This window comes from Phocoena phocoena, chromosome 11, assembly GCF_963924675.1.
Source record: "Phocoena phocoena chromosome 11, mPhoPho1.1, whole genome shotgun sequence".
Classification (NCBI taxonomy): Eukaryota; Metazoa; Chordata; class Mammalia; order Artiodactyla; family Phocoenidae; genus Phocoena; species Phocoena phocoena.
Genome location: NC_089229.1, coordinates 98,592,870 through 98,616,980, shown reverse-complemented (window position 1 = coordinate 98,616,980; position 24,111 = coordinate 98,592,870). Strand labels below are relative to the sequence as shown.

General features: G+C 54.9%; 1 protein-coding gene across 3 annotated transcripts in view; it reads left to right on the top strand.

Moving 5' to 3' along the window:
- The window catches only part of PRMT8 (protein arginine methyltransferase 8), a 79,060-nt gene extending 59,516 nt beyond the window's left edge, over positions 1-19,544 (top strand). For 2 of the 3 annotated variants that reach the window (XM_065887662.1, XM_065887664.1), the window contains exons 7-10: positions 4,605-4,720; positions 10,108-10,258; positions 17,822-17,943; positions 18,708-18,791. In XM_065887662.1, coding sequence (XP_065743734.1) covers positions 4,605-4,720; positions 10,108-10,258; positions 17,822-17,943; positions 18,708-18,791 — 473 coding nt within the window. Of the gene's footprint in view, positions 1-4,604; positions 4,721-10,107; positions 10,259-17,821; positions 17,944-18,707 lie in introns of all 3 variants that reach the window. The other variant, XM_065887661.1, reaches the window with a different exon arrangement.
- The last annotated feature ends 4,567 nt before the right edge of the window (positions 19,545-24,111 follow it).

The following is a 24,111-nucleotide window of genomic DNA, read 5'->3' as shown; positions in this document are numbered from 1 at the left end:
CCTTGCAGAAAGGAAATTAAGAAAACAATTTGTCCCCTTCCCTCCCCCCTTCTCCTCCCCTCCCCACAGAAAGAGAGACGTGATTGTCATGTATGAGGCTCACCGCGCATGTTTTGTTGAATGAATGAATGAGAAAATGAATGAAGGAATAGAAGTAAACCAGCAGACGGATGTGCAAGGTGGACGGTTTAACCCTGAGAGAGGAGCAATCATTAAAATTTTTTTTTTAATCTGGGGATTTCTAGAATCTCAAAATTGGAAGGAAATTTGGTAGATATTCTATTTGATTTTTTTGCCCAGTACATGAATCTAGAACCTGCTGAGGGTCAGAGGATGGGCACCAGCTTCCCCACCGACGAGAAGGTGACAAGGAACCCCTCGTGTAGATTTGGTGGTGCCTGTAGCTGAAGGGTTGAAGGGCAGAACCTCTTGGAGGGCTCAGATGCTCTCCATGGGTTCCCCTTCCACCACCACCCCGACGTCCAGAGTTCTATTTCTAGCCTATTTTACACAAGGAGCTGACTTTGATCTGAGAGCCTGAAGTGTATTAAACTATTATGCACACCTTCCTTTCTGACTAGAGGAGAAGCTGTAAGTGGCTCCTCGTGGAACTTGCTCTGGTTTTCTCTGAGGCAGTCCCATTTGCCCTAGCAGGGAAGCTCCAATTACTTGGGCCAGGGAAGGGAGGGATTATGTAGCTACAGGTCTCTCCAATGAAGAGTGAAATTTGTTTTCCGGTCTTTCGTATTCCTGTCTTTGTTTACAGTTTTATTATCTCCTCCGATACATCCATTCGCTCATAAGCCCATTGGAAGAATTCTTCATCTTTGATATTGTGATTTTCACTTCCAGCATTTCCACTGGCTCTTTTTTATAGTTCCCATCTCACCGATGAAATTCTTCATCTGTTCATGCATGTTTTCTCCATTAGAGTCTTTTTTTTTTTTTTTTTTAAATAGGCAGTCTCTCTCTACAGGTTACATTCTTTTCTTAAAATAATTTATTATTTATTTATTTATTGTCTGCGTTGGGTCTTCATTGCTGTGCGCGGGCTTTCTCTAGTTGCGGCGATCGGGGGCTACACTTCATTGCGGTGCACGGGCTTCTCATTGCGGTGGCTTCTCTTGCTGTGGAGCACAGGCTCTAGGTGCGCGGGCTTCAGTAGTTGCAGCACTCGGACTCAGTAGTTGCAGTGCATGGGCTCAGTAGTTGTGGCTCGTGGGCTCAGTAGTTGTGGCTCGTGGGCTCTAGAGCACAGGCTCAGTAGTTGTGGCACATGGGCTTAGTCGCTCCGTGGCATGTGGGATCTTCCTGCACCTAGGATCAAACCCGTGTCCCCTGCACTGGCAGGCTGATTCTTAACCACTGTGCCACCAGGGAAGTCCCTCCATTAGATTCTTTAAAATATTTATTACAGGTACTTGAACGTCTCTGTTAGATAATCCCAACACCTGATCTCTGAGTCTGTTTCTATTGACTATTTTTTCTTTTGGTGGTGGGTCATGTTTTTCTTTCTTTTCCATGTGTCTTGTAATTTTTATTAATGCTGGGCCTTGTGAGTAATGCTGGACAGTAGAGACAGATGCATAATTTATACCCAGAGAGGAGCATGCCTTTTCCTCTGCCAGGCCATTAAAGTGGGACTTTTAGTCCATCTGGTCTGTAGTTATGGTAGGTCTGGGCTTTGTTGCTGCTTTAGTTACATTCATTGTACCATAGCATGGTCCTTTTCAAGAGTTTGTTTTAATACATAAACTAAATTTCACAGGTCCTTCTGATGTTATTTTTTTTAATCCCCAGAAAATTAATTACAATATTTCCTGCTGGCTGATGACCCTCACCCCCCATTCACTCATTCAATAGACAAGACAGAATTACAACAAAAGATTAATATGCTGGATGTCTATCCTCTCCCATCCCTGCCTCGCGTATGGTAAAGAAGCTAGTGGGAAATGAATGGTCAGCAGAAAGGAGAGAAAAGTCTAATGTCCTGGGTGATCGGTCGTTGAATAACTGGAATTGGGGCGGTCTGGCTGGGGAGATAAGACACGAATTAACCCCTAAGAAGATAACTAAAACACGAGGCATTGTGAAGCAGGACAGGCTTAAAAGTTTGGGAATACATTCCAATTAGAAAAGCGTTATCCGTGGACCTCTCCTGCGCCAGATGCTCTGCTGTAGGTGGTGAGGATACGGGAGGAGAGGCCCCATGGTTGAGAGTCGTTGGAGAAGGTGTCACAATGGCCATTTGAGGCTTTAAGTCCATTTGAAAGGGACTTCGAAAATTATTTAGCCCAGGGATTTCTAACTGGTTGGAATTGCCTGTGTAGTTTAAGTCCATTTGAAAGGGACTGGAAGGGACTTCGAAAATTATTTAGCTCAAGGATTTCTAACTGGTTGGAATTGCCTACGTAGACGTGAAAATTCCAGCTCACTGGGGCGCAAATCCGGAGATTCTGATTCAGTAGGTCCGATTGTGGTCCAGGAATCTGTATTTTAAAGAGTGTCCCAGATGATTCCGGAACACAGAACCACGGAACCAAACTCCTCATTTTACAAAACAAGCCAGAGGTAAGGGGACTGATCTGCCGAGGTCACACAGCTTGGATGGTGGCAAAGCCAGAGTGCAAACCACATAACGGCGGCAACAACTGTGTATCAAGGGCTTTCTATGGGCCAGGCACTGTCTTATGTACTTTACATATATTATCACATTTAATCCTCTTAACTCTATAGAGTAACTACCATGATCGTCATCTCCATCTAAAAGAAGAAACCAACTCTTTGGGAGGTTAAATTCTTGCCTGGAGTTGCACAGCAAATAAACAGCAGAGCCCAGATTTGAAGCCCAAAGCCCAGGACTTTAACCATCACCCACATAGACTCTTAGATATCTGCCTGACTTTTTCACTGAACCTTAACTTAAAGCAGGGCTGGGAGAGGGAAAGAGCAGGTGCGTGGCTGCAGGTCTCTTGAGAAGGGGTTTTAAACAAAGGCAGTGTGTTTTGGTGTGCGTGTTCTATCTGGGTGAGCAGGGACAGCTATTTCCAGATTCTAGAAGGAGGTCTTCTCTGAAGCATTTGCTGTTGACACACTTCCCCAAACACAGGTAGGTTCAGTTGGGACTTTGGCACCAGCCTCGTGTATGTAATGGGATCTGACTGGCATCTTATCCTCAAGCCAGAATTTCACAAGTGCTCACCCTCTGGGAGATGCTTATTTTCTCGGCCTCTTCTCCCCGAGGAAGGTCTTCGTGTGCCCTTGAAAAGAATCTGAGTAAAAGGGGCACAGCTTTCCCTGACCATTCACACCTCCCTCCTCCCACCCCCCTCTCCTAAACACATGCCATGAGTTCCCTAAGGTACCATTTGTTTGGTGAACATTTAAAAAAAATTAATCCTGTAAGATTTTAGAGAAAAGCGTCTCTACTGCAGTGTAATTCTAAACCCCTCTGAATAAACGGACAAGTGAGATTTCAGCTGGCCAGTAACTGAAGACTCTGCTAAGGTGCTCTCTGCGCTGTGGGGAGAGCAAATGGCATTCCTGGTTGCTGTCACGACTGAGTCACTGCAGCTGAAGGATTAGGACCCAAGCTGGGTTTGAGCCCCAGCTCCACGATTCCCCTGCTGTGGGATATTGGGCCAGATACTGCATGTGAGCTGGATGCCAGCTTCTGCAAGCCCCTGTTTTCTCATCTGTCATATGGAGGTGTCCTCACGGGGTTGCTGGGGAGATTCAATGAAGGGTCTGGCCAGGGCTAGGTGATCAATCAATGATTGCCATCATTTAAGGGTGATCTTGGACCATCGGACCTGCATTCATTTACTCTCCAACCCTGCATCCTGAATACATCCCCTGCTTAAAGCATCTTATGAACAGCCCCAAGGGGCCAAAGAGCACTGTTGGGGTGCTTTGTGCCCCAACGGGGGGATATGTCTTACGAGATGCATCCTTAGAGAGAACATCATGGCGTGTGAGAAAGTTAAGCCCTCTCCTGGACTACCCCTGCCCCTGCCCCTGCCCCTCATTTCTTCAGTTGAGAAAATGGAGTTTCAGAGAGGTTAGGAAATTTGCACAAGGGCCTGGCCAGTAAGTGGTGGTGCTGGCATTCACGCTGCAGCCTGTTTCACTGAAAGCCCATGTTTCTTTCTGCTGCTTGAGAGGTTCAGCTGGCGGGGATGGGAGGAGGGAAAGAGATGGGCCTTGTAGGTGTGGAGAATGACTGGAACAAAGGCTCCGAGGTAGAAATGTGGACGGCAGAGGAGAGAGTTCGTAGGAGGCTCTGAGGCTCAGAGAGGGGGCAGGAGAGCAGGTACAGAAGAATCAGGAGTGTGGGCTCTAGTCCTGACCCTGTGGGAGTCTGCTGTGTGACCTTGGAGAAGTTTCTCAGCCTCTCTGAGCTTTACTTTTCCTAACCCTAAAGTGGAACCTGTACAGATCAGATGGTGTGAATGAGCGTCTGGCACATTGCAGAGCTCTCCACCAGGCAAGCAACTCTCCTGTCCTCAGGCAGGGGGACACAAGCTGCCCCCCACCCTCTAGGACTCAGGAGGGTCGGGAGACTTCTGGGGGTCCTGCTGCCACTTCTCGCTCTCTTCCCACAGGGTGGGAGAACGTCTATGGCTTTGACATGACCTGCATCCGGGACGTTGCCATGAAGGAGCCCCTGGTAGACATCGTGGACCCAAAGCAAGTGGTGACCAATGCCTGTTTAATAAAGGTCTGCAGACGCGGCTTCCTCGGGCCTGGGTGTGCGGGAACCTGGCTGTGCCACCTGGACGCTTGGGCCTAGAGTAGAGGCCGCGCCAGCTCCTGCGGGGCCCCAAACTGTGAGGCAAGGCCACGGCCAGAGCCTCTGGCAGCCCGTGGTGACCCGTCAAAACCGGCACTGTCACTGAGCAGAGCTGGGGAGAGAGCGCCACTGGACTCCACGTGGCACAGTTGGGGGGTGGGCGGTGCATGTCCCTTGGTGCTGTGAGGGGGGAGGGGTGTCGGGTGACTTGGAGGAATATCCGAGGGAGGACACCCTGGAGGCTCAGGTGGGGGAAGCCCCTCCATTCCGAGGGCGCTGGCCTCTTAGGCAAGAAATCCCACACCTCAGTCTGCCGTGTGAGCAGCCTCACACCCACACCTCTAAGCACACATCTGACCCGGCCGCATGGAGCTCCCTCCTCCTGAGTGCCCTTGTTGGTACATCTTGTCCTCCAAGGCTTTCTTCAGCGCAGACGGAGAACAGCTCGCCAGCATCCTCGGCAGACCAGTCCTTACCCAGTGCATTCTTATCACTAAATATCAGACGTGCCAAATTTGCTGGGGTACAGATAAAAGCCCCCCGAGACCTCCCCTCCCTCCCAGCCCCACACTCCTCCTAGAGGTGACCGCTGTCCACAGGATGAGCTGATCTTTCCAACCCTTTTTCTAAGTATCTGCATTTACATATGCTAATCTATCCTGTCCAACGATGGAAAACTCTTGATATTTCACTACTTTTTTTAAAGTCTAGAAAGACATCCATCTCATAGGCTTCAGGTTAATGTCTTAATCGAAGAATCTGGGTTCACTGTGTCCGTTGTCATCAGCCCTCCCAGCCCTCACCTTGCTGAAGCATACCCTCCTGCCCTGGTCCTGTGCACCTCACTGCTTTTTCGGGAACTCTGGGTGGACGCAACGGGGAAGAGCCCGGGGTGAGGGGAGGTTTCTGCAGGACTGATGCAAACGGCTGCTTTGTCCAGGTGAGAACGGTCCCTTGTCCCCGGTCACAGTCTTCCTGAGAAGAAACGCAAGGCTTGTCACCATGGCATTTCAAAGGGACCTCAGAGGACAAATAAAACTAGAGGTACCTCGTACAGGTCCCATCAGATAGACACCGCCTCCCTGCTGGAACATCCCGCCTGAGGGTTCTGGCTCCAAGTCTAAGCCCTGGCCTCGCCCCGAAGGGTTTTGCTGCCTCTTAACTCGGCCCTTTCTGAGTCCAGGCAGGGTTGATGAGAAACAAGCGTCCTCTTATTTCTTCCCACCAGCCCCTCTGTCCCCGAAGCCTCTCTCTCTGGCATCCCAAACAAGATCCAGCAAAGTCCACCCCAGATAACTCACCCGTAGTGCAGAGCATGGCTGCCAATACTGTAGTACGAGTGGAAATCGCCTGGTGTGACTGCATTTGCCAAAATGACGCACGGCAGCTGTATGGAACCGTTAGGCGTCTGCCCATGGTGGCGTGGGGATAAGATTCCTTCAATGTGCTTGGGCCCTGGGTCGCTCTCTGACCCTGCCCTGCAGGTGTGGCCGCGGCACTTGTGCACATCCAAGGCTGGTCCCAGACTGGCCTGCTCTGTCCCCCCCCCCCACCCCGCCTCCCTCTCCCCTTCCAGCCAGGAACAGGCAAGGGTCTCTCCTTGGTTACACCTGAGTGCAGCCTGGGACTGTGGGTATGGCGGAGCTGGAGCTCTGGGCCCTCTATGCATGTCACCTTTCTTCCTGAGCTCTGAGAAGGGCAAGGACGGCTGTGTTTGCTTCTGCCACCAGGAGAGCCATCCGTCAGCTCTCACTAATGTGTCAGCACCATCTTCCCTGGGAAAACACTTGCCCTTCTTCACACGCTTAATTGCTATTTTCATCGCTTTTAACGTTGGGGCTTGTGACACTTTATTATAATTAAGACTGTTTTGACCAGGCTTCTGATCTGAGACATCCATTTGTAACATGATGTAGTGATGGGGACAGCATCGGCCGGGGCCCCTCTGAGTCACCGATGCCTGCGGAGCCCTGCGCCTGGTGGGGCGGCCTGAGGCCGAGCCAGGGGTCTCGCTGGGGTCTCAGGGATGCTGAGGCGGCTACTGAAAGAGAAAGCCTTCTGGCAAAGGGATCAGGGCTCTGGGGGCCAGCATAATGCGTCTGCCTCTGGACACTTGGGGCCTGAGAGGAGGGAGGGCCCTGACCAGAGGCCTTTGTGTCTCTGAGGCCCAGTCACAGCTGACGCACCCACACAGACTGCCTGTCCCCACTCCAGAGACCAGCGGTCGCCTCCCTCGCGCCCATTCTAACGCAGATCATCCTTTCAGTCTGGACGGTTTTTGCTCCTTCGGCGGCCCCTATCAAGATGCAAATGTCCACAGGACCTAGAGAACGCTGTCAGGGCATTGGTGGCTGACATTGGTTGATGGACATCTGAGACCCTATAGAGACGGAATCCCCGATAGATGGGGTGCTGTGTGTGTGTGTGTGTGTGTGCGTGCGTGTGTGCGTGCATGTGCATCGTTGTTCTTGTGCAGGCTGAGAGTGGTGACGAAGTGAGGCGAGGACAGAGGAGAAAGGAACCAGGTCCAGATGAGTCTACTTCCCAGGCCCCTCTCTGAGTCCAGGCCAAGAGGCTTGGATCCTTTTAGGTAAACCATGGAAAGTCGTGGAAGGCTTTAGATCCAGGGATTGGCATGGTGTGCATGCATCTCAGAGAGATTAGCTGGTTGGTCTGAAGGAGAAGCCTGGGGAGGGGATGGGAAGGAGAGTCCTCAGGCAGGGAGACAGTTTTAGGAGAAGAGTGGTGCGTGTCAGGGGTTACATCGCTCACTGAGGGCGCACAGACCATAACGTCCAGACCCCGCGTCTAAAGGGCTCCAGTCTAATGGTGCGGACAGGGGCGGAGGTGGTGAGACCCCTGAGATGAGCCAGAAGCAGAGTGGAAAGACCAGGCGAGGCCCGTGGCCGCGGGCGCCCGAGAGAAAGGGACGGGGACCTTGGAAGGAGCCTGGAGCCTGGCGGGCTGGCCCCAGTGGAGAAGGAGAGGAAACGTCAGTGAATGTAGACAGCGTGAGCCCGGCCCAGTGGACTCTGCTGAAGCCCTTAACAAAATCACAGTTAAGCACAGCTGCGCTAAGAGTCTTTGGGCTGGAGGGACCTGCAGCCACGTGGCCGAGAGGGGTGGCAAACGTCATAAGCTGACAGGTACTGGGGCTAAAAAGATTTCCCCACTCTGGGCAGTGGCCCAAACTAACAGGGTGACATGTAATGAAGGACCCTCCCCCCTGCGCTCGGGTCCCAGAAAGAAGGATTATGAGAGGGATGTTGTGGGGAGGGGCTTGGCCGGCTAAAGGCGGCTGGAGCCGGCAGAGTGAGCTTCGAGGTCAGAGGCTGCTAGAACCGGGTCCCAGATCAGGAGGGTGACGGCGTCAGAAGCCATGACTCAGGAGATGCAGTTTATGCTGGAGAAGAAAAGGTTTAGGGGACCCACGTGAGCACAAGCGGGCAGTGGCTTGTTCCGTGGGTGGAAGTTACAGAGGCTGGTGAGGGCCCTGCTCGCTAGTTTAGAAGCAGGACCTACCGACTGGAGACATCGGGGAAGGATTGGCTGCCTGGCTGGCAGTGAGCGCATCCTCCCAGGGGGAGCGCAGGAGCCCACGGCAGCCACTACCTGGGGATGCTCCCCAGGGCTCTTGCATTCTTGGGGTAAAAGGGGACTGGCTTTCTAACCCCATCGAGTTCTGCACGCCTGACCCCCGGGCTCACAGGGACCTTTAGCCCTGTTCCCCGTCCTTAAGCTTGCATCTGAAGTGATGTCACCGACATCGAAGGCTCCCACGGTCCCCTGCACCTGCAGTCCCACCCTCTTCCCAACCGACAGGTCAGAGGAGGTCACAGCTGCCAGCCCGCACCGTAACAAGGCTCTGGGCTGGCTGGCTGCCTCGACCTCACCTGCGCCTCTGTCCACTGCCCTCCTGCGGAGACAGGACTTGGCTTTGAAGTCCCCAGGATGCTTTGCATCAGTTCTTCCTTTATTCATCCTAGAAACGTGTAGAGATAAAAGTCTCTGTCTCTTCGCTGCTCTTGTTTCCCCACCCGGAGACCCCTCTCTCCTAGTCACTCCCAACATCTTCCATCATCCGGGTCTCAGGGGCGCCCCGGGGACCGTTCCAGGCACACAGGTGTCTGTCTGGCCCGTACAGAGCTTTCAGGACGGAGGTCTCTGCCATACAGCCCGGCAGTGGGAGGGATGCCTCCTGGGCCTTGGGAGGTCTGCTGTGTCTTGCTGGAGCCGGCCGACGACGGGTCAGCATCCTTCTCGCAGAAAGGGCACCATGCTGCAAACCATTGTTCATTTTACTCCCGCTCCCAGCAAGACTGATGTGCAACCACTCCCCAGCTGAAACTGTTAGAACGATGAGTTCCTTGTGTTGTCCATTCCTAGCTGGAACTGAAAAGTTCTCACCTCTTATTTCCCCCTTTCATTTGTTTTTTTTTTTTTTTTTTTTTTTGTGTGGTACGCGGGCCTCTCACTGCTGTGGCCTCTCCTGTTGCGGAGCACAGGCTCCAGACGCGCAGGCTCAGCGGCCATGGCTCACGGGCCCAGCCGCTCTGCAGCATGTGGGATCCTCCCAGACCAGGGCACGAACCCGTGTCCCCTGCATCGGCAGGCGGACTCTCAACCACTGCGCCACCAGGGAAGCCCCTTTCATTTGTTTTTAACTGTCCGGGCTTGTGGTAAATGGTCGGCTGACTTGCCCAGGCTCAGTCTGTGACCGTGCGGGCTCCGTCCTCACTCCTGAGATAATACTCCATACCTCGCATTGCTGGGAAGGGAGCAGTCAGGTCCGCCGGAACCTGGGAGGGCTTGACAGGGCACGCACTACTGCCTTGATTCAGTAGGTCTGGGATGCCCTCCCCACCCCACCCCACCCCTTGGAATCCCCGCTCCACCCCGCCGCCGGTGATGCCGACGTGCTCCTCCAGGGATCACAGCCTGAGAACAGCTAGATGCACTAGTGATGCCGAGGGGGACTGCTCTGAGGATATTTGGGTTGGGTTTACAGATGCTCTAATTCATCCTCTTCTCCTCTCCCCTCCCCCGCATCAGCACTCATCCCCAGAAGATTTACCTTCCTGATTCTGTTGTCCTCAGGCTGTGACTCAAATCTCTTTGCAGCATTGCCTTCGCAGACTCCACCCTAGAAAGGATGGAGGAGGTCATGGTGGGGGGGGGGGCCTGGGAAGTCCCCCGAAGAGCCATGACACCCTGGGGAGTCTGCCATCCATAGTCTCCCTGGGGAATGAAGCTGAGGACGGCCCAGACCCGGTGGAGGCACTAAGCGTCTGCATTCTCTCTTCTCTGGGCTGCAGGAGGTGGACATCTACACGGTGAAGACGGAGGAGCTGTCCTTCACATCTGCCTTCTGCCTGCAGATACAGCGCAATGACTACGTCCACGCCCTGGTCACCTATTTCAATATCGAATTTACCAAGTGCCACAAAAAAATGGGGTTTTCCACAGGTGAGCCTTCTGCTGGCCTTCCAGACCCTCCTGGCCTCGTGCTAAGGCTCTGCGGGAAGTGACCTCCCCGGCTTGGATATGGGGCAAGGGCCGGGGGCATCAGCCAGGGGCCCTCACTTAGCACCTCCTAAGCCTCTCCAGCCGTGGAGGAATCGCACGTCCCCAGGGTTTTGGCTGCCCGAGGAGAAGGTAAAAAACTTGTGGCTGGTGTGGCCAGAGCTGAGAGCAAGTGTCGGGTGGGGAGAGGCAGGCGTGGAGGCCACCTTTCAAGTGCACGTTTGTTCATTTAGTGTTTCCCGAGCCCCCTCTGTGTGGGTGGAGGATAGGGAGGCGCCTGATGACGGATTCAGTGTCTGCTTCCCTAGGCTGCAACCTGGCTCTACGTCTCCTTCCTGCCTTCCCAGCTTCTGTCCATCCTCATTAAGTCCCTGACGTGCTCCAAACTCCTTCAGAAGTGCCTCACTGCCTGTAGCAGATAAGCCCAGATTGCTTTTAGCCTGGTAAATGGCAGGGGGTTGGTCCCCTGACCGGCCCCATCCCACTTCCCCAGCCTCGTCTCTCAGCACCCTTCGCGCTGTGCCGTCCCCCCCACCCCTTTGCTGCCACACACGCAGCCCAGCACACGCTGGCCGGGCAGCTCTCTGCGCCCAGGCATCTCCAGTCCCTCGGCCGTGGCCTCTGCACGCCCCAACCCCTCGTCCATCCACAGGGCAGTGGTCTTCTGTCAGATTTGTCTCCTTCCCTGCTGTATTTGTCTGCTGGGGCCACTGTAACCAAGTATTCCTCGTGGTTCTGGTGGCCTCTGGAGTTTTCTCTTGAGGCCTCTCTCCTCGGCTTGCCAATGGCCGCCTTCTCGCCGTGTCTTCACATGGTCCTTCCTCTGTGCCCATCCCTGGTGTCTCTGCGAGTGTCCTAATCTCCTTGCTCTACAAGGGCACCAGCCAGATTGGACGAGGGCCCACACTAAGGGCCTCGTTTTAACTAAAGACATTCTCTCCGAATACGTTCATATTCAGAGATCCTGGGGGTCGGGGCTCCGGCACATGAATTCTGGGGGGAGACGATTCAGCCTATGGCAGCTCCCCCATCCCTCTCCTCACCTGGCCACCTCCGGCTCAGGCTGCATCTCTCAGCTCAGGTATTATGATCCCCTCCTTCCCTCTAGGGTCAAGGTTAGGCCTTCTTCCTGGGGCTCCCTAACGTCCTGTGCTTACGTCTGTCATGGCCATGCTTAAAGCGATACGGGTGCAGTCTGACAAAAAGATAACGAAAGGGTATAAAAAGGGGCATAAAAAGTTAAGGAAAAAGACCTCTCCCCCACCCGTCCCGATCCCGTGCCTGAGGCATATTTGTTCACGATTTCAGTGGTGCACAAGCAGCTACGGACCTATATACACTCTTTTTCCTCTTTATTTGAAATAATTATAGACTCACGAGAAGTTGCAAAAATAGTCCATAGATTTCTGTGAATCGTAGACCCAGCTGCCTCCGCTGGTGGTATCTTCCATGACCGGAGTATGACATCCAGCTACACTTTTCTCGAAAACACAGGTCGGCTCGCACCATACACACTGCCCCTGCTCCCCGTCTTTAGTTAACCATGTGTCTTGGAGACGCCGCCATAGCCGCGTGGAGATATATCCAATCTCTTTTTTGTAAACAACTACCCAGGATTCCAATGTAGGTTGTGCCATTGTTCTCTGAACATTTCCATCGCCTTCTGCAGACCTGCGTCTCCCCCCCCCCCCCCCGCCCCCCGCTGGGCTCACGTCTCATTAATCTCTGTCTTCCTAGCTCCTCCCAGCGGGGGTGTGGCTCCGAGATTTCTAAGCAGATCTCTGTTCAATGCGTTTACGAAGCTAGGATTCCTGCCCTGAGCATGCGTTCATCCTGACCACTCGCGGGAGGTCTTCCTGGGAATTGGGAGCTTGTCACCGGGGCTGGGCGTGCACGTGGCAGGGATAGGTGAGTTCTACCAAGATACGATTATTCACTTCCTGCAGCCATGGTGCCAGTGGTCCTCTTTCACGTGGTGACAGCGATCCCACTTGCTCATGTTGTTTCATCCTTTGTCTGTGTTGCCCAGTTTTCTGACACCTCGTTGATGTATTTTACATCTATACAGATGAGTGACCCTGGGTCTGTAGATCTGTTTTCTTGTGAATCTCTCTCTCTCTGACTTTGCCAACAGAGTAATTCTGATCTCGTAGAATAAGTTGGGGAGTGTTTCCTCCTCCTTTATCTGCTGCAAGAGTTTTTGAAGGCTCAGTGATAATTTCTTTTTTAAATGATTGCTGGAATTCCTTAGTGAAGGCATCTGAGCCTGGAATTTTCTCGTGGGAGAGAACGGACAAGAGACTTCACCTAATCCCTCACAGAAGGGCTTCTTCCAGAGTTGGTGTCTCCTGACCATCAAGACTAGGGTCTTCTGGTCTCCGTCAGCCAGGCCAGCGCTGGTGCCGCCTCATCCTGGGGAAGAGACCAGAGAGCCCCGATCCAGGTCACTGTCAGCTGCTACCCTCCGTACGGGAGCAGCAGACGAGCTTATCTTCTCGGTGGGTGTGCAGGAACAGGCAGCAGGAGGAAGGGATATTTAACCTGGACCTTGAAGGATGGGTGAGACTCAGCCTTGCAATGGTGAGGGTTGGGGCAGTGAGGGCTGAGGAAGGCCCCGATCGAGGACGGTGCCTGTGACTGGAGGCCAGGGATGGAGCCACGGTGGCTGGCTCTGCTTCCTCCATCCCTGGGGGATGCCTCCCCCAGGGTCCGCCCTGCCGCAGGTGATGGGAAAGTCAGGGGGCAAGGGTACTCTGGAAAGAGTTCTGTGTCTCTAAAGCCTGGGCTCCAGCCCCGTAGCTCCAGGCTGCGTTTTTCTTTCCCTGAGGTGATCTGTTTCTGGCGATGACAGCGTGGTTTTGGTCCAGCACGTACCATCTTTACCATCTTGGCCATCTTCCAGCTGGCATGGCTTTGGCAGTGGGCTTTACTCAGACCCTCTGCACTCTGACCAGCAAGGAAAGAACATTTCTCCTTTGTTTTTAAGGACCTCAGATGCACGGAATTAGATTAATCCTAATTCGTGGCTCATGACGTGCTACCATCATTGGATCACGCACAGTTCACTTTTTGCTTACTTTTTAATTAATACAAGGGACACCTGTGAACTTGCCACCTAACTCAGTAACAGATCGTAAATAAAGTGTTATTAATTAGAATGTAATAGTAACTAGAATGCATTATTAACTAGAAGGTAATAATTCTAATTATTATTAGAATGTAAATACATTAGTTAATATCAAGAGATAAACTATTGTTAATTAGAATGTAAATATTAACCAGAAATACATTATGAATAAATATGATTAGAATTAATACATGCAAGTCAAGTAATTCAGAGTCACATAATAAATCCCTGTGAGCTCACCATCTAACTCAAGGGCTTAAATACTACCAACACCTTTGCTGCTACCCGGATGGTCCCATCTTATCCCCTCCCTCCACATCGCCTCTAAATGAGCATTATCCTGAATGTTCAGTTCCTTATCCCCTGCTATTTTAAAAAGTTTTATCATGCGTATGTGTAGGCCTAAACAAGGTATCGTTTGGTCTCAGCTGGCTTTGAACTTCGGGCGAAGTGCAGCCTGCTGTAAGCGGCCCCTCGCCATCGGCCCCCAAGGTTTGCAGCTGCTCCGGGAGACCCACGTGAAAGCACGTCGCGGCTTGTGAGGCTTGCAAACAGTCCCCGTGAATGGTGCTGGTGTCTGCCTGCTGTGGCTCCGGGCAGAAGCCGCTGCAAACGGGCACAAGCGCCCAGGGTTCCAGGCTGTGCCAGCACAGCTGCCCCGCCCCTTGGACACAGCCTCGGAGGGCGGGGTAGGAAATGGGAACTGGGCCCCCTGGGGCTACTGCTGGAAGGGCAGTACCCAGAGTAGAAGCAGGCCTGCGCTAAGTCCTAGTTTTGCCAGGAAGCCCTTCAGGCCGTGGAGGTGCTCTTAAGTGAGCTCCTTTCTGGGCCTTGGGCTCATTATGAGTGAAATGACACGGTTGGACCTCGACGGCCTGGCACCCCTTCCCAGCTTTGCCACCCTGTGACACTGAGCCATTTTCTCAGGTCAGAGAAGCTTCTTCGTGCATAGTCTTTAATTCTCCAAAAAGCCTGTGAACCCCCCCCGGGGAACAGAGTTACAAATTTACAGCTAGAAAAAGTATTAAATTCCAGAAAGAAGTACCAGCCACTTAGCCATTGGGAGGAGAAAGAGGAGGCAGGACTCCACTCCCTCTCCAGAAGCACCAGGGAAAATCTTCCTGTGAGAGGCCCCAGCCATTTTTTCCTGCAGCCCCCTGTGCACCCCCACCTCCATCCTCGGTCACGACTCCCACCGGACTTTATGGCCAGCTACCTGAGTGTCTTCTCACTTAGGCTGCAGGATCTCAGGGGGCGAGGCTGTACTGGCTGCTGTTCCCCACATTTAGGACCACATGGCAGGCATCCTGAGTGGATGTCTGCTGAATGCCCGAATGAGTGAATGCACGCGCGAGTGAATGACGGTACGGTCATAACGAGGAAGCCTGAAAGCCACTTACACTGTCTTGAAGGCTGTAGTTGGGGCAGAGCGGGAGGGAAAGGCTTGTCCACTGACCAGAACTCTGGGTGTCGTGGTCCACAGTGATACTGAACGCTCACCCTTGTGCACAGCAACTGTCTGGAGAATCCCTAGAACATTCCAGACCACGACAATGAGGCAGCACTGCTTTACAGGCCAGAGCCATAGTTGATGGATAAGTGAAATGATATGCCACTTTTCACAATGATTAAATAAGCACCTAATTCAATGGCTTAGCAGTACCCTAACCTGGGCCTGCTGTGTTACAGATAAGGGGACCATATAATTCATCTTTCAAATGAGGACACTTTGAGAGTGAAAGGGAGAGCTACAGATAATTGCACCAGGAAAACGGTCCTGGGCACAGCAGGAGGCCGGTTGTCCTCAGTGTTTCCTTTCCCCTTCCCATCACCTATCCTCACAGGGAGATAAACTTTCTGCAGGTGTAGAAAATGAGCCCCAGGGTCACAGTGTAAATGCTTGGCAAAGTGGAGACTGGACACTGGGCCTACTGTTGCCTCATTAAATGTCCCTTCCACTGATACCCACCCAAGAGATGTATTAGATGTAAATGATTGGGTCTGCACAGCAACTGGCTGTGTATCTCCAACACCTGGGGGGAGACTTTTACGTTCTGGCAAGCCTGGCCCCATCTCACACCCCAGAATTACTGAATTCAGATCTCTAGGACCAGAGTCAAAACATCTGGACTGTCATCCACTTCTCCTGGACACCTTGATGGAGAACCTGCATTGAGAAAACTGATTTAGCAATGAGTCCGTGGACCCATCATGGAAATGAGATGTTTGGGGAAGTTCTTAACCTTTTGATGTTGATGTCAAGGGGAAATGTCACTCTCCTCCAACCCAAGGCTGATGTCTTTTGGGCGACCAGCATCAGAGGTGGACTTCTGGGCTCGCTGGCTGGCAGAGCTGAGCCAGTGAAGTCTCTGGGAGTCTCACAGGCATCTGATTAGGAGGCAGAAGGTAGCTGCTGGAATCTCCTTGCCTGAAGGTCTTTAAGAACAGGAGAGACACCTGTCTGGGTAGGCGTGCGTGGCAGCGGGGGCGACAGTGCTGTCAGTCATACGCTACCAGCCTCTGCACACCCCGGAGACGATCTTTTGACAATTCGTTTAGGTGTCGTTGGAAGGGAAGGTGCTGGGAGCAGGTGGACTTTGCCTCTGGGCCGCAGTACGCCTCGGAGGCCAGGAAGGCTGGGTGTGTTTGGGGATCCAGGATCCGAGCGGCACAGACTCTATGTACATGATCCTCCTTCAAGCCCTTCCAAATCCTCAGGCTGCCTCCCCTCCACTAGACCTTGAGTTTGCATCGATTTCCTAAATGCACACATCGAAGGCTACTCGAGTATCCAAACCACTGACATTTGATCAAGCTGGTTCATTGCAAAGGACACAGACAGACAGACTCTTCACCACCATTAAAATAGATCTTGGGGTTTGAACGATCTTGGTCTGACTGGGCATACGATAAATCCCCAGCCAGGTTGTGTGTGCACTCCTCCGGGCCGGACCGCAGGTATGCATACACGGTCGTGGGGCAGCCCCAATCCTTCCTGTGATTAAAACTCTGCCTTCTAGTGATTCTGAGTGTCTAGCCTTTGTTCTGCCTCCAAAGCCATCTATAAGGCCACATATAAGTCCTTCCATGTGACAGCCTTTGAAGTATTTGAAAGGCACTTACTACATCCTCCCTAAGTCTTCCCACCTTTAGCTCTGGTCCTAAGAAAAGAGGGAATCAGTGTTAATGAGTCCTGAATCCTGGTGGAGGGAGGCAAGAGCCTGAAGGGCAAGAGGAACTGACTGTAAGACGGGTTCTTCTACAACCCTTAGGTTCCAAAGCCGCGGTGTCACCGAACACCTCTGGGTACCTTGAAGCGTCACAACGCGCCCCCTCTGGGGCTTTTTACCATCGTTCATTTATTCGGTACTCACAGACCTAGCAAGGGTGGTGATGGGCTCTGAGGATAGAGCAGTAAGCAGACCCCGGCCCTCATGGAGATTGCAGTCTTGTGGAGGACACAAACACGTAAAAAGAGACAGAGACGGTTATGCAGGGGCATGACAGTCACCGTGGTAACATAAGCCCAGGGTGCCCTTAATCCAGCTGGGTCAGGCAAGGCTTGCCCAAGGTTGTGACCTTGAAGAATGAGGAAGGGAGAGGCTGGTGGTGAGGGAGGGAAGAGTGTCCCAAGGACAGCTGCTGCTGAGGAAGGGGGCCCATAAGACAGGACCCCTCATCTAGTTGTAGAATTTGTAGGGTGCCCAGAGGGATGGATGGGATTTCGTGGCAAATACAGGGGAGGGGAGGTGCAAGCATCAGTGTGGCTTTGGATCATGCATGAGGTGTGAGCTGTGGATCAGCGTTGGGTCCGTGGAATAAGAATCTTCCCCTATTCCTATTCATCCGGGTAGGAAGGCACAGCTGAAACCCCAGGGCAGGCCTGGGCCAAGGGAACTAGGATTGGTTTTAGGACAGAGAGGCAGGCAGGGAAAGCTATTTGTAGGACTGGGGTATCAGTGGAATTGGCGAAACCGGCTTAGCCGTGGCGTTGGCATGAACGGTGTCACTTAAGCGGAGACAGGATGCGCCACCCTCCAAATCTCTCCCCTACAATGTCTGAAAGTCTTCACTCTGTTGAACTAATGAAAAACAGTAGCATTTTGAGATTCGTCGTTAATGCCGCCCCTTGTATGGCTTTGTAATATCAGCTTGTTTCTCTTCTGATCCCCAGCGAAGACCCGCAGTCCCCGGGGGGTGGGGCCTTGACCCCGGGAGGAGTCCCTGGGCTGAGCGGGGCGTCCTGCGGGCTTGGAGCAGGCGCAGGGGCTGGGTGTCTGACCCAACGAGAGTGCTCGCTGCGGTGTTCAGTGAGTCGTCCGCGCGGGGTCCCAGCTCCTCTGAGACGTCTTCTCTAACTCTTCCTTGTCATCCTTCAGCCCCCGACGCCCCCTACACCCACTGGAAGCAGACTGTCTTCTACTTGGAAGACTACCTCACCGTCCGGAGGGGGGAGGAGATCTACGGGACCATATCCATGAAGCCAAATGCCAAAAACGTGGTGAGTGCTGAGGCAGCCTCTGTGAGGCCGGGGTCAGAGAGGAGGGGGGACCCGGGGGGCCGGCTTCCAGGGAGCTGCCAGGACCCACTTGCCCCGGGGGGCCTGGCTGCCTTGTACAGAACCAGAAAAGTTACAGGGGCAGCGGTAGGAAGGCGGCTTTGGATGTGACGGCCTCCTTCAAGGACTCCAGCCTGGACCCCTTAAGACTGGGGAACTGGAGCCTTTCTGTAGGACACCCTGGACACCCTCCCAGCCTTGAGGACAGCTTCCCGCCCTTGGTGGGAGGTGTTTTGAGAACAGAGGCTGTGGCCATGGACTTTGCCTCATTTAGGACCAGCTGAGCCAGGAAAGAACAGTGTGAGGTGGCTTGGAAGACCAGGTTCGCATCCCTCAGGCTGGCCTGGGGGGCTGGAGGCCGTGTGATTCTTTCTGAGCCCCCCGGGGTGCGGGCACGTGCCGGGCAGGCGCCGAGGGTGCACCGAGGCTTCCGCCCTGGGAGACTCAACCGCCCCACTTCTCCCGGGATGAAACCAGAGGGAACACCTCTGTGTTCTAACAGGAAGGACTTACTTAGGTTAGAAATCAAAGGCCTCCCCGTGAGGGTAACGAGGCACCGGAAGAGGCTCCCGAGGGCTGTTGGTGGGGAGTGGAGTCCTGAGCTGGAAAACCCCAGCGGCGCAGATGCGCCCGGCCCTCTGCCTGCGGGGAGGGGGGCGGTCCCCGCCTCCTTCCGCGCTGATGCCCCGGCTCCTCCTTCTTTGCAGCGAGACCTCGATTTCACAGTAGACTTGGATTTTAAGGGACAGCTGTGCGAAACATCTGTATCTAATTACTACAAAATGCGTTAGCACACGTGGGAGGCTGCAGAGAGCGAGCGAGCACGGAAACTCACCTCCGTCTGAGGCGCCGCCACAAGGGACCCTGTTTGCAGGACTACACGCTCCAAACCGGAGTCTGACACTCTGCCCTTGAGATCGGTGAACTCAGCCGGCCTCCTGAGGCCCCTGCCACTGGACAGAGGGCCTCCAGCTTCTCGGCTCTGCTCTGGGGGCCCTTCTCAGAGGCTCTGTCGTCCCGACAGAGAGCCACGGCCAGCGCGGCAGCCGGGCCCCGATGGAGGAGTCCACGCGTGTCCCCATCGTCCTCCTTAACCGTGACTCTCGGATCTTCAAGTTTTGCATGCTGCAGGCATCTAGGACAGATCGCTTCACTAGACCCTGGAGACTAGCGCCTTTGATAGCGTAAGCCAGACGCTGTGCGTGCGGCGGTGCGCGTGCGCGGACAGCATCCCTATTAGTTCCTTTACCCGGCACACTGGTATGTGCTTGCATATACAGCCAAGCGGTAACGTCCGTGTTCATCCAGGGCTGTGTGCGTGTGTGCGTGCGCGTGTGTGCGTAGAATATATATTACTCTCAGAGGAGATTCTGTTGCTTTCCAATAGGAATTTGTTTTGTGATTAGTTCTCCCCCTTCCCCACCCCTTCCCAGCTATGAAATGTCCTCTGTACTAGCTCCGGTCTCCTTTTGACTGGACGGTGGCTCCGAACCCTGGACATAGGACCATGCACTCCGTGGGCGCTCAATAAATGCACATGAGAGCAAAGCGATGGGGCGGCTGTGTTCTCGGCGCTCTGGGCAGGGGGGCGGGAGGAGGTCAGAGGCCACAGTGGAACAGAGGATCCAGTCGTGCTGCTTCCGAAAGGAAGGTAGCTCCTTGGTAAAGGGAGCCCTGAAGCTAGGACCAGTCCAGGGGCTTCTCCCTTGTGACCCTCAGGGGTGGGAGGAGAGTCCTGCAGCTGGGGTGGGGGGACATGAGTTAACCTCGAGTGCTCCAGAATGGGAGGCGAGGTGTAGCCCGGAGAGAGGCCAAGGTCGGGGCGGGAAAGGCTGGGAGGGTCCAGAGGAAGCAGGAGGTGGTGTGAGCTCACGGTCCTGGGCTGCTAGTGTGAGACGAGGGCAGGGTCTGAGGGCAAGGCCGGTGGAGGCACGGGCCAGGGCGTGGTGGTGGACGGTCTCGTTCCTACTCTCCCTCACCCCGTTACTGGCTGCCTAGGTGGGTGTCTGCCCTGGCCTGCACCCTCCCCATCAATGGGACCGCCCCCCCCCCATCTTGAACAGGGCACCCACAGAGCCCAAGTGAAAGAACTTGGGTCCTGGAGGTGACATCCTAGGTTCTACAGAAGTTCCCTTCCCCAGAGTGGTTGCTAAATCTCCAGTTCCCAAAACGATTTCTGCTCTGCCACCTCTACCCCTTTAGACTCTGGTCCCATCGTGGAGAGGGCAGAGCCAGATGGGGGCCTGCCGGGTCAGCAGAGGCCTGGGATTCTTCGAAGGCCCAGAATGTTCCCTTCTTGGGAAGGAGCAGAAGGTGTGAGCTACTGCAGGGGCCTCAGGGAAGTGCCTGGTGACCCCTGATGCCCTCCCGGGCTGGAGAGAGCCCTGGGCAGGCAGAGCTGGTCCTCCAGCAGGGGTGCCTCATCCCATTGTCTGCAAGTCACACACTGTGATTGCATTTGCCATCCGGCTCTGAGGGACAGGTGTGCCCTGGACCAGGCAGGGCCTCTGGAGTCCTTCACCTGTCCCCGTTCCCCACCTTGCTGCTCCAGGGCTCAACCGTGGCAGGAATGAGATCTCTGTGGTTGGGATGATCTCTTGGTGAAAAGATGGGGCCTCACCCATGGGCAGGGACCAGACCAAGCTGCCTTGAGGATTCAGTTGCCGAGGAGCCCGAGGGCTGCCTCTTCGGTGTGGGAAGGAGCGAGCCAGGCTGGCCTGTAGCTGGGTGTCCTGGGAATGGCCGTGCCCAGGAAAATGACAACTGGCTCCAGTGGCAGCGGCCCCTGCCCTTTCATTGCCCTCTGGCATCTGCGTACGTGTTGGCTTCCCCGAAGCCCTGGGAGTTGGGCACGGAGGCCCTGCTCACAATGGTAGCTGAGCCTCTGGGCCCCGGGGCGGGGGAGGAGTGGGGTCCTGGGGGAGCTGGGCCCCATCTCCACACCTGCTCACGTGTCCTCGGTTGCACTGCTCAGTCCTCTGCATCTCCGGCTGGGGAGGCCTCTCTTTGTAGCTAGAGACAAATAACAGTGCAAATCGTGGAATGCTTTTGTCCACATGTTTTGGACAAGAAAAATAGAGAAACTTAATCGGGGAGAACAGTGAGTGCGTTAAAAGCAGGAAGGGGGTTGAGGAAGGACGGAGGGTCCCCCAGAGGGCACGCGAGGGGAACCCCTTAGTGGGAGTCGGGGAGCCCCTGGATTCTGCCCATCCCTGGGCAGGGAGCCCATCCGGGTTTGGAGAATTCCATCCATGGTCCACAGGGCCAAATCCCACATGGCCACCAAGAGCCAGCAAGGTTGATGACCTTCCGGGAGCTCTGGGCATTTGGAAGCTGCAGGCATTCCTGACACCCCTGGGGGCCGGAAGGGGAGGCCCAGGCTGGGCAAAGGCCCGGCAGTATTGCAGGCCTCTCCAGCCAGAAGACGAGAAGCGGGCAGCCCCGCGGCCTCTCCCGGGCCCCGGGTCTTCAGCGCCTGCCACCCTGGCTCCTTGCTCTGCCCCTGGGCTGCAGGAGTGAAGTCGGGAGAGTGTGGAGAGGCACCTCCACCACGGCGCCCTCCGTGCTGCCCGTGAGAGCGCTGCAGTGGGACTGTCATCTCCCCTGATTCAGTGGGAAATGAGCAGCGTCTGCTCTGAGCGCGTTCGCGGTGGGATGAGAGCTCAGCCCAACGACAGGGATGCTGTGGAGACCACTTCACTTGTGACAACTGTTTTCCCCTGACTCTGCCTCTTTCTTTTTTCCATCCTTCCTTCCTTGACTGTACCCGACTCAGTAGTGACTTTCTCCATGTTCCTCTCCTCCCTCTCTGGGGAATTTCTCCCTTCCATCCCACCCCACTTCTCCCCAGGCCTGCAGCCGCGGTGCCCCTTTCGTGGTCTTATTTGGCCTGGATTGTTCATGGGCCCCTCTACGCTTGCTCTGAGGCCCACTGCAGGCTTGGGCTTCCCCGCTGGGCCACAAGCTCCAAGGGAAGAGATCTGCCTCTTTCTGCCGGAGTTGCCCCTGGACAGATGGGGGTGCAAGTGGGAGGAACCAGGCAACAGTGGACCAGCTTGACTCCCACGGAACGTGCCCTGGAACTACTCAAGGACCCCCAGGCTCCTGTCCCTGCAATCTCTGCCCCTCGGGGGATGCCCGTCTCCCCTTTGCCAGGCCCTCCCTGGTCCCCCCTCGGCAGCGTTCCTCTCCTCTGGGCACTGCACCGATAGGCCCAGCGTGGTTCCAGACCTCAGTAACGGAACGAAATTAAGCCAGACCTCTCTGCCCATCCCCATCCTCAGGGCGGTCACCTGCTCAAGCGCCTGTTCCTGGCCTATTGGCCAGTTTAGATCCATGGGCTTCTGCCCTGCCTCGTCTCCCATCTGTAAGTCCCAGGTCCCACATAGGACAGGAGCTCCGTCTTGCCTTCACAGACACCCCTCTCGACTACTTGGCAGGTCCCCAGCCTGGTTTCTGGAGCCCGCTTCCTAAAGGCAGGTTTTTCTGGATCCCTGCTCCCTCCCTGGCGTCTTGAATGGCACCTCCCTGCATGCCTGGCTTCATGCCTGGAGCACAGCCCCACCTGTGAGGCATCCTACCTTACACGCCTGGGTGTGTGGAGCCCAGACCCTTGGCCTGTGGTCCTGTGACTGCCGGGAGGAGTCTGACTCCCTGGAGATGGGAGATCACCTCACACCTGTCTGACCACGCTGGATGTGCCCGGCTCACGTCCAGAGCCTCCGAGGCCGCTCTGCCCCCATCCTGTTGGAAACAGCCCATATTCAGCTGAGACTCAGACACAGCCTGCTCAGTGAGCAGAAATTCAGCCAACAAACACGTATTGGAAACGGCATGGGCTCCAGGCACTGGTAATAACAGAGCAGAGTCCGCAGCACCATCCCTGCCCTTGGGGCTCCAGGTACGCACTGCGGGCTGCTCAGTCTCTGGGTGGGCGGGGCCTGCGCTTGCCCCAGAGCTGAGAAGCGGGGTCCCTCAGCCGTCCTCCCTGACCAGCCCACCTCTCCCCCGTCCCCTGCAGTCTTGGCCCCCTCAGCAGGGGACACAAGCTGTGTCCAGGTGGTGGTGGGGGGCCTGATCTGCTCTAGAGAGAGACCCTGCTGAATTGCCCTGCTCTCCACAAACTGCCCACGGCGGCCCAGCCTGTCACTTTCAGAGAAGGCCCGGAGCCCTTCCTGTACCCTGGCGATAGGTCATCTCACACCGCAGAAGTGAAAAGGGTCTTTACCAACCTCTAGGCTGTGGCCAATGACTCGGCCTCAAGAGAAGCCAGAACACACGGGGCAGAGGAAACCCCTAGGCCCATGCGGTCCCCACCTCCCAAGGCGAGCGTCCATCCCTGGATGACTCTGCCACATGACGGAGCTTTGGAGCCCAAGGACCCGGTCGAACCCCAGCGCTGGTGCTTAACTAACCACGTGAGTCTGGGCCAGGTGAGACTGCAAGGAGGTAACACGGAGAAATGAAAGAACTAGAAAACACGTTTGGAAATGGAAAGTACGATGGAAATTCCACTTACGGTTACTATAGTAATAACATTTCTGCCTGCTTTCCAACCCTGTCATTGAGAAGTACGGCTGGGCGCCAGCGCCTGAGGCCCGTGGGCCTCTGACGGCCCTGGGGGAACAGCAGGCCCCGCCATGCATGGTCAGCAGCGGGCTAGGCCCTGGGGCTGCAGGCTGAGGCCCCGGGTTCGGGGACAGCACTGCAGGCGACACGCGTGCAGAGTTCTGCCAAAGGCCCCGGGCGGGAGTGGCCTGCTTTGTGGCTCTGCTCTTTAGCTCGTTAAAGCCTTCCCACGCGGCTCGCTGAGGTCTTGACGTTTGTCACCCAGCCTTTCGGCAGGCAGCGACCGCCTGGCACCAAGACGCGTGTGGCCTTCCGTTAGAATGAAAAGCTCCTCAATTACTGAGATGCCACAGCCCCACCTGGGGTGCTCTGGGCACGGCCCTCCCTTGTGGCTCTCTCTACCTCATTTCTAAGAACTTCCTGGTGACCTTGAGCCCCAGCCGGCCGAGGGCCCGAGTTGCATCCTGGGGAAGGGCAGTGGGAATTCACAGCATTCACTTCACCTTGGAATCCAACTCACACTGCTCTCCCCAGGAAACGCCG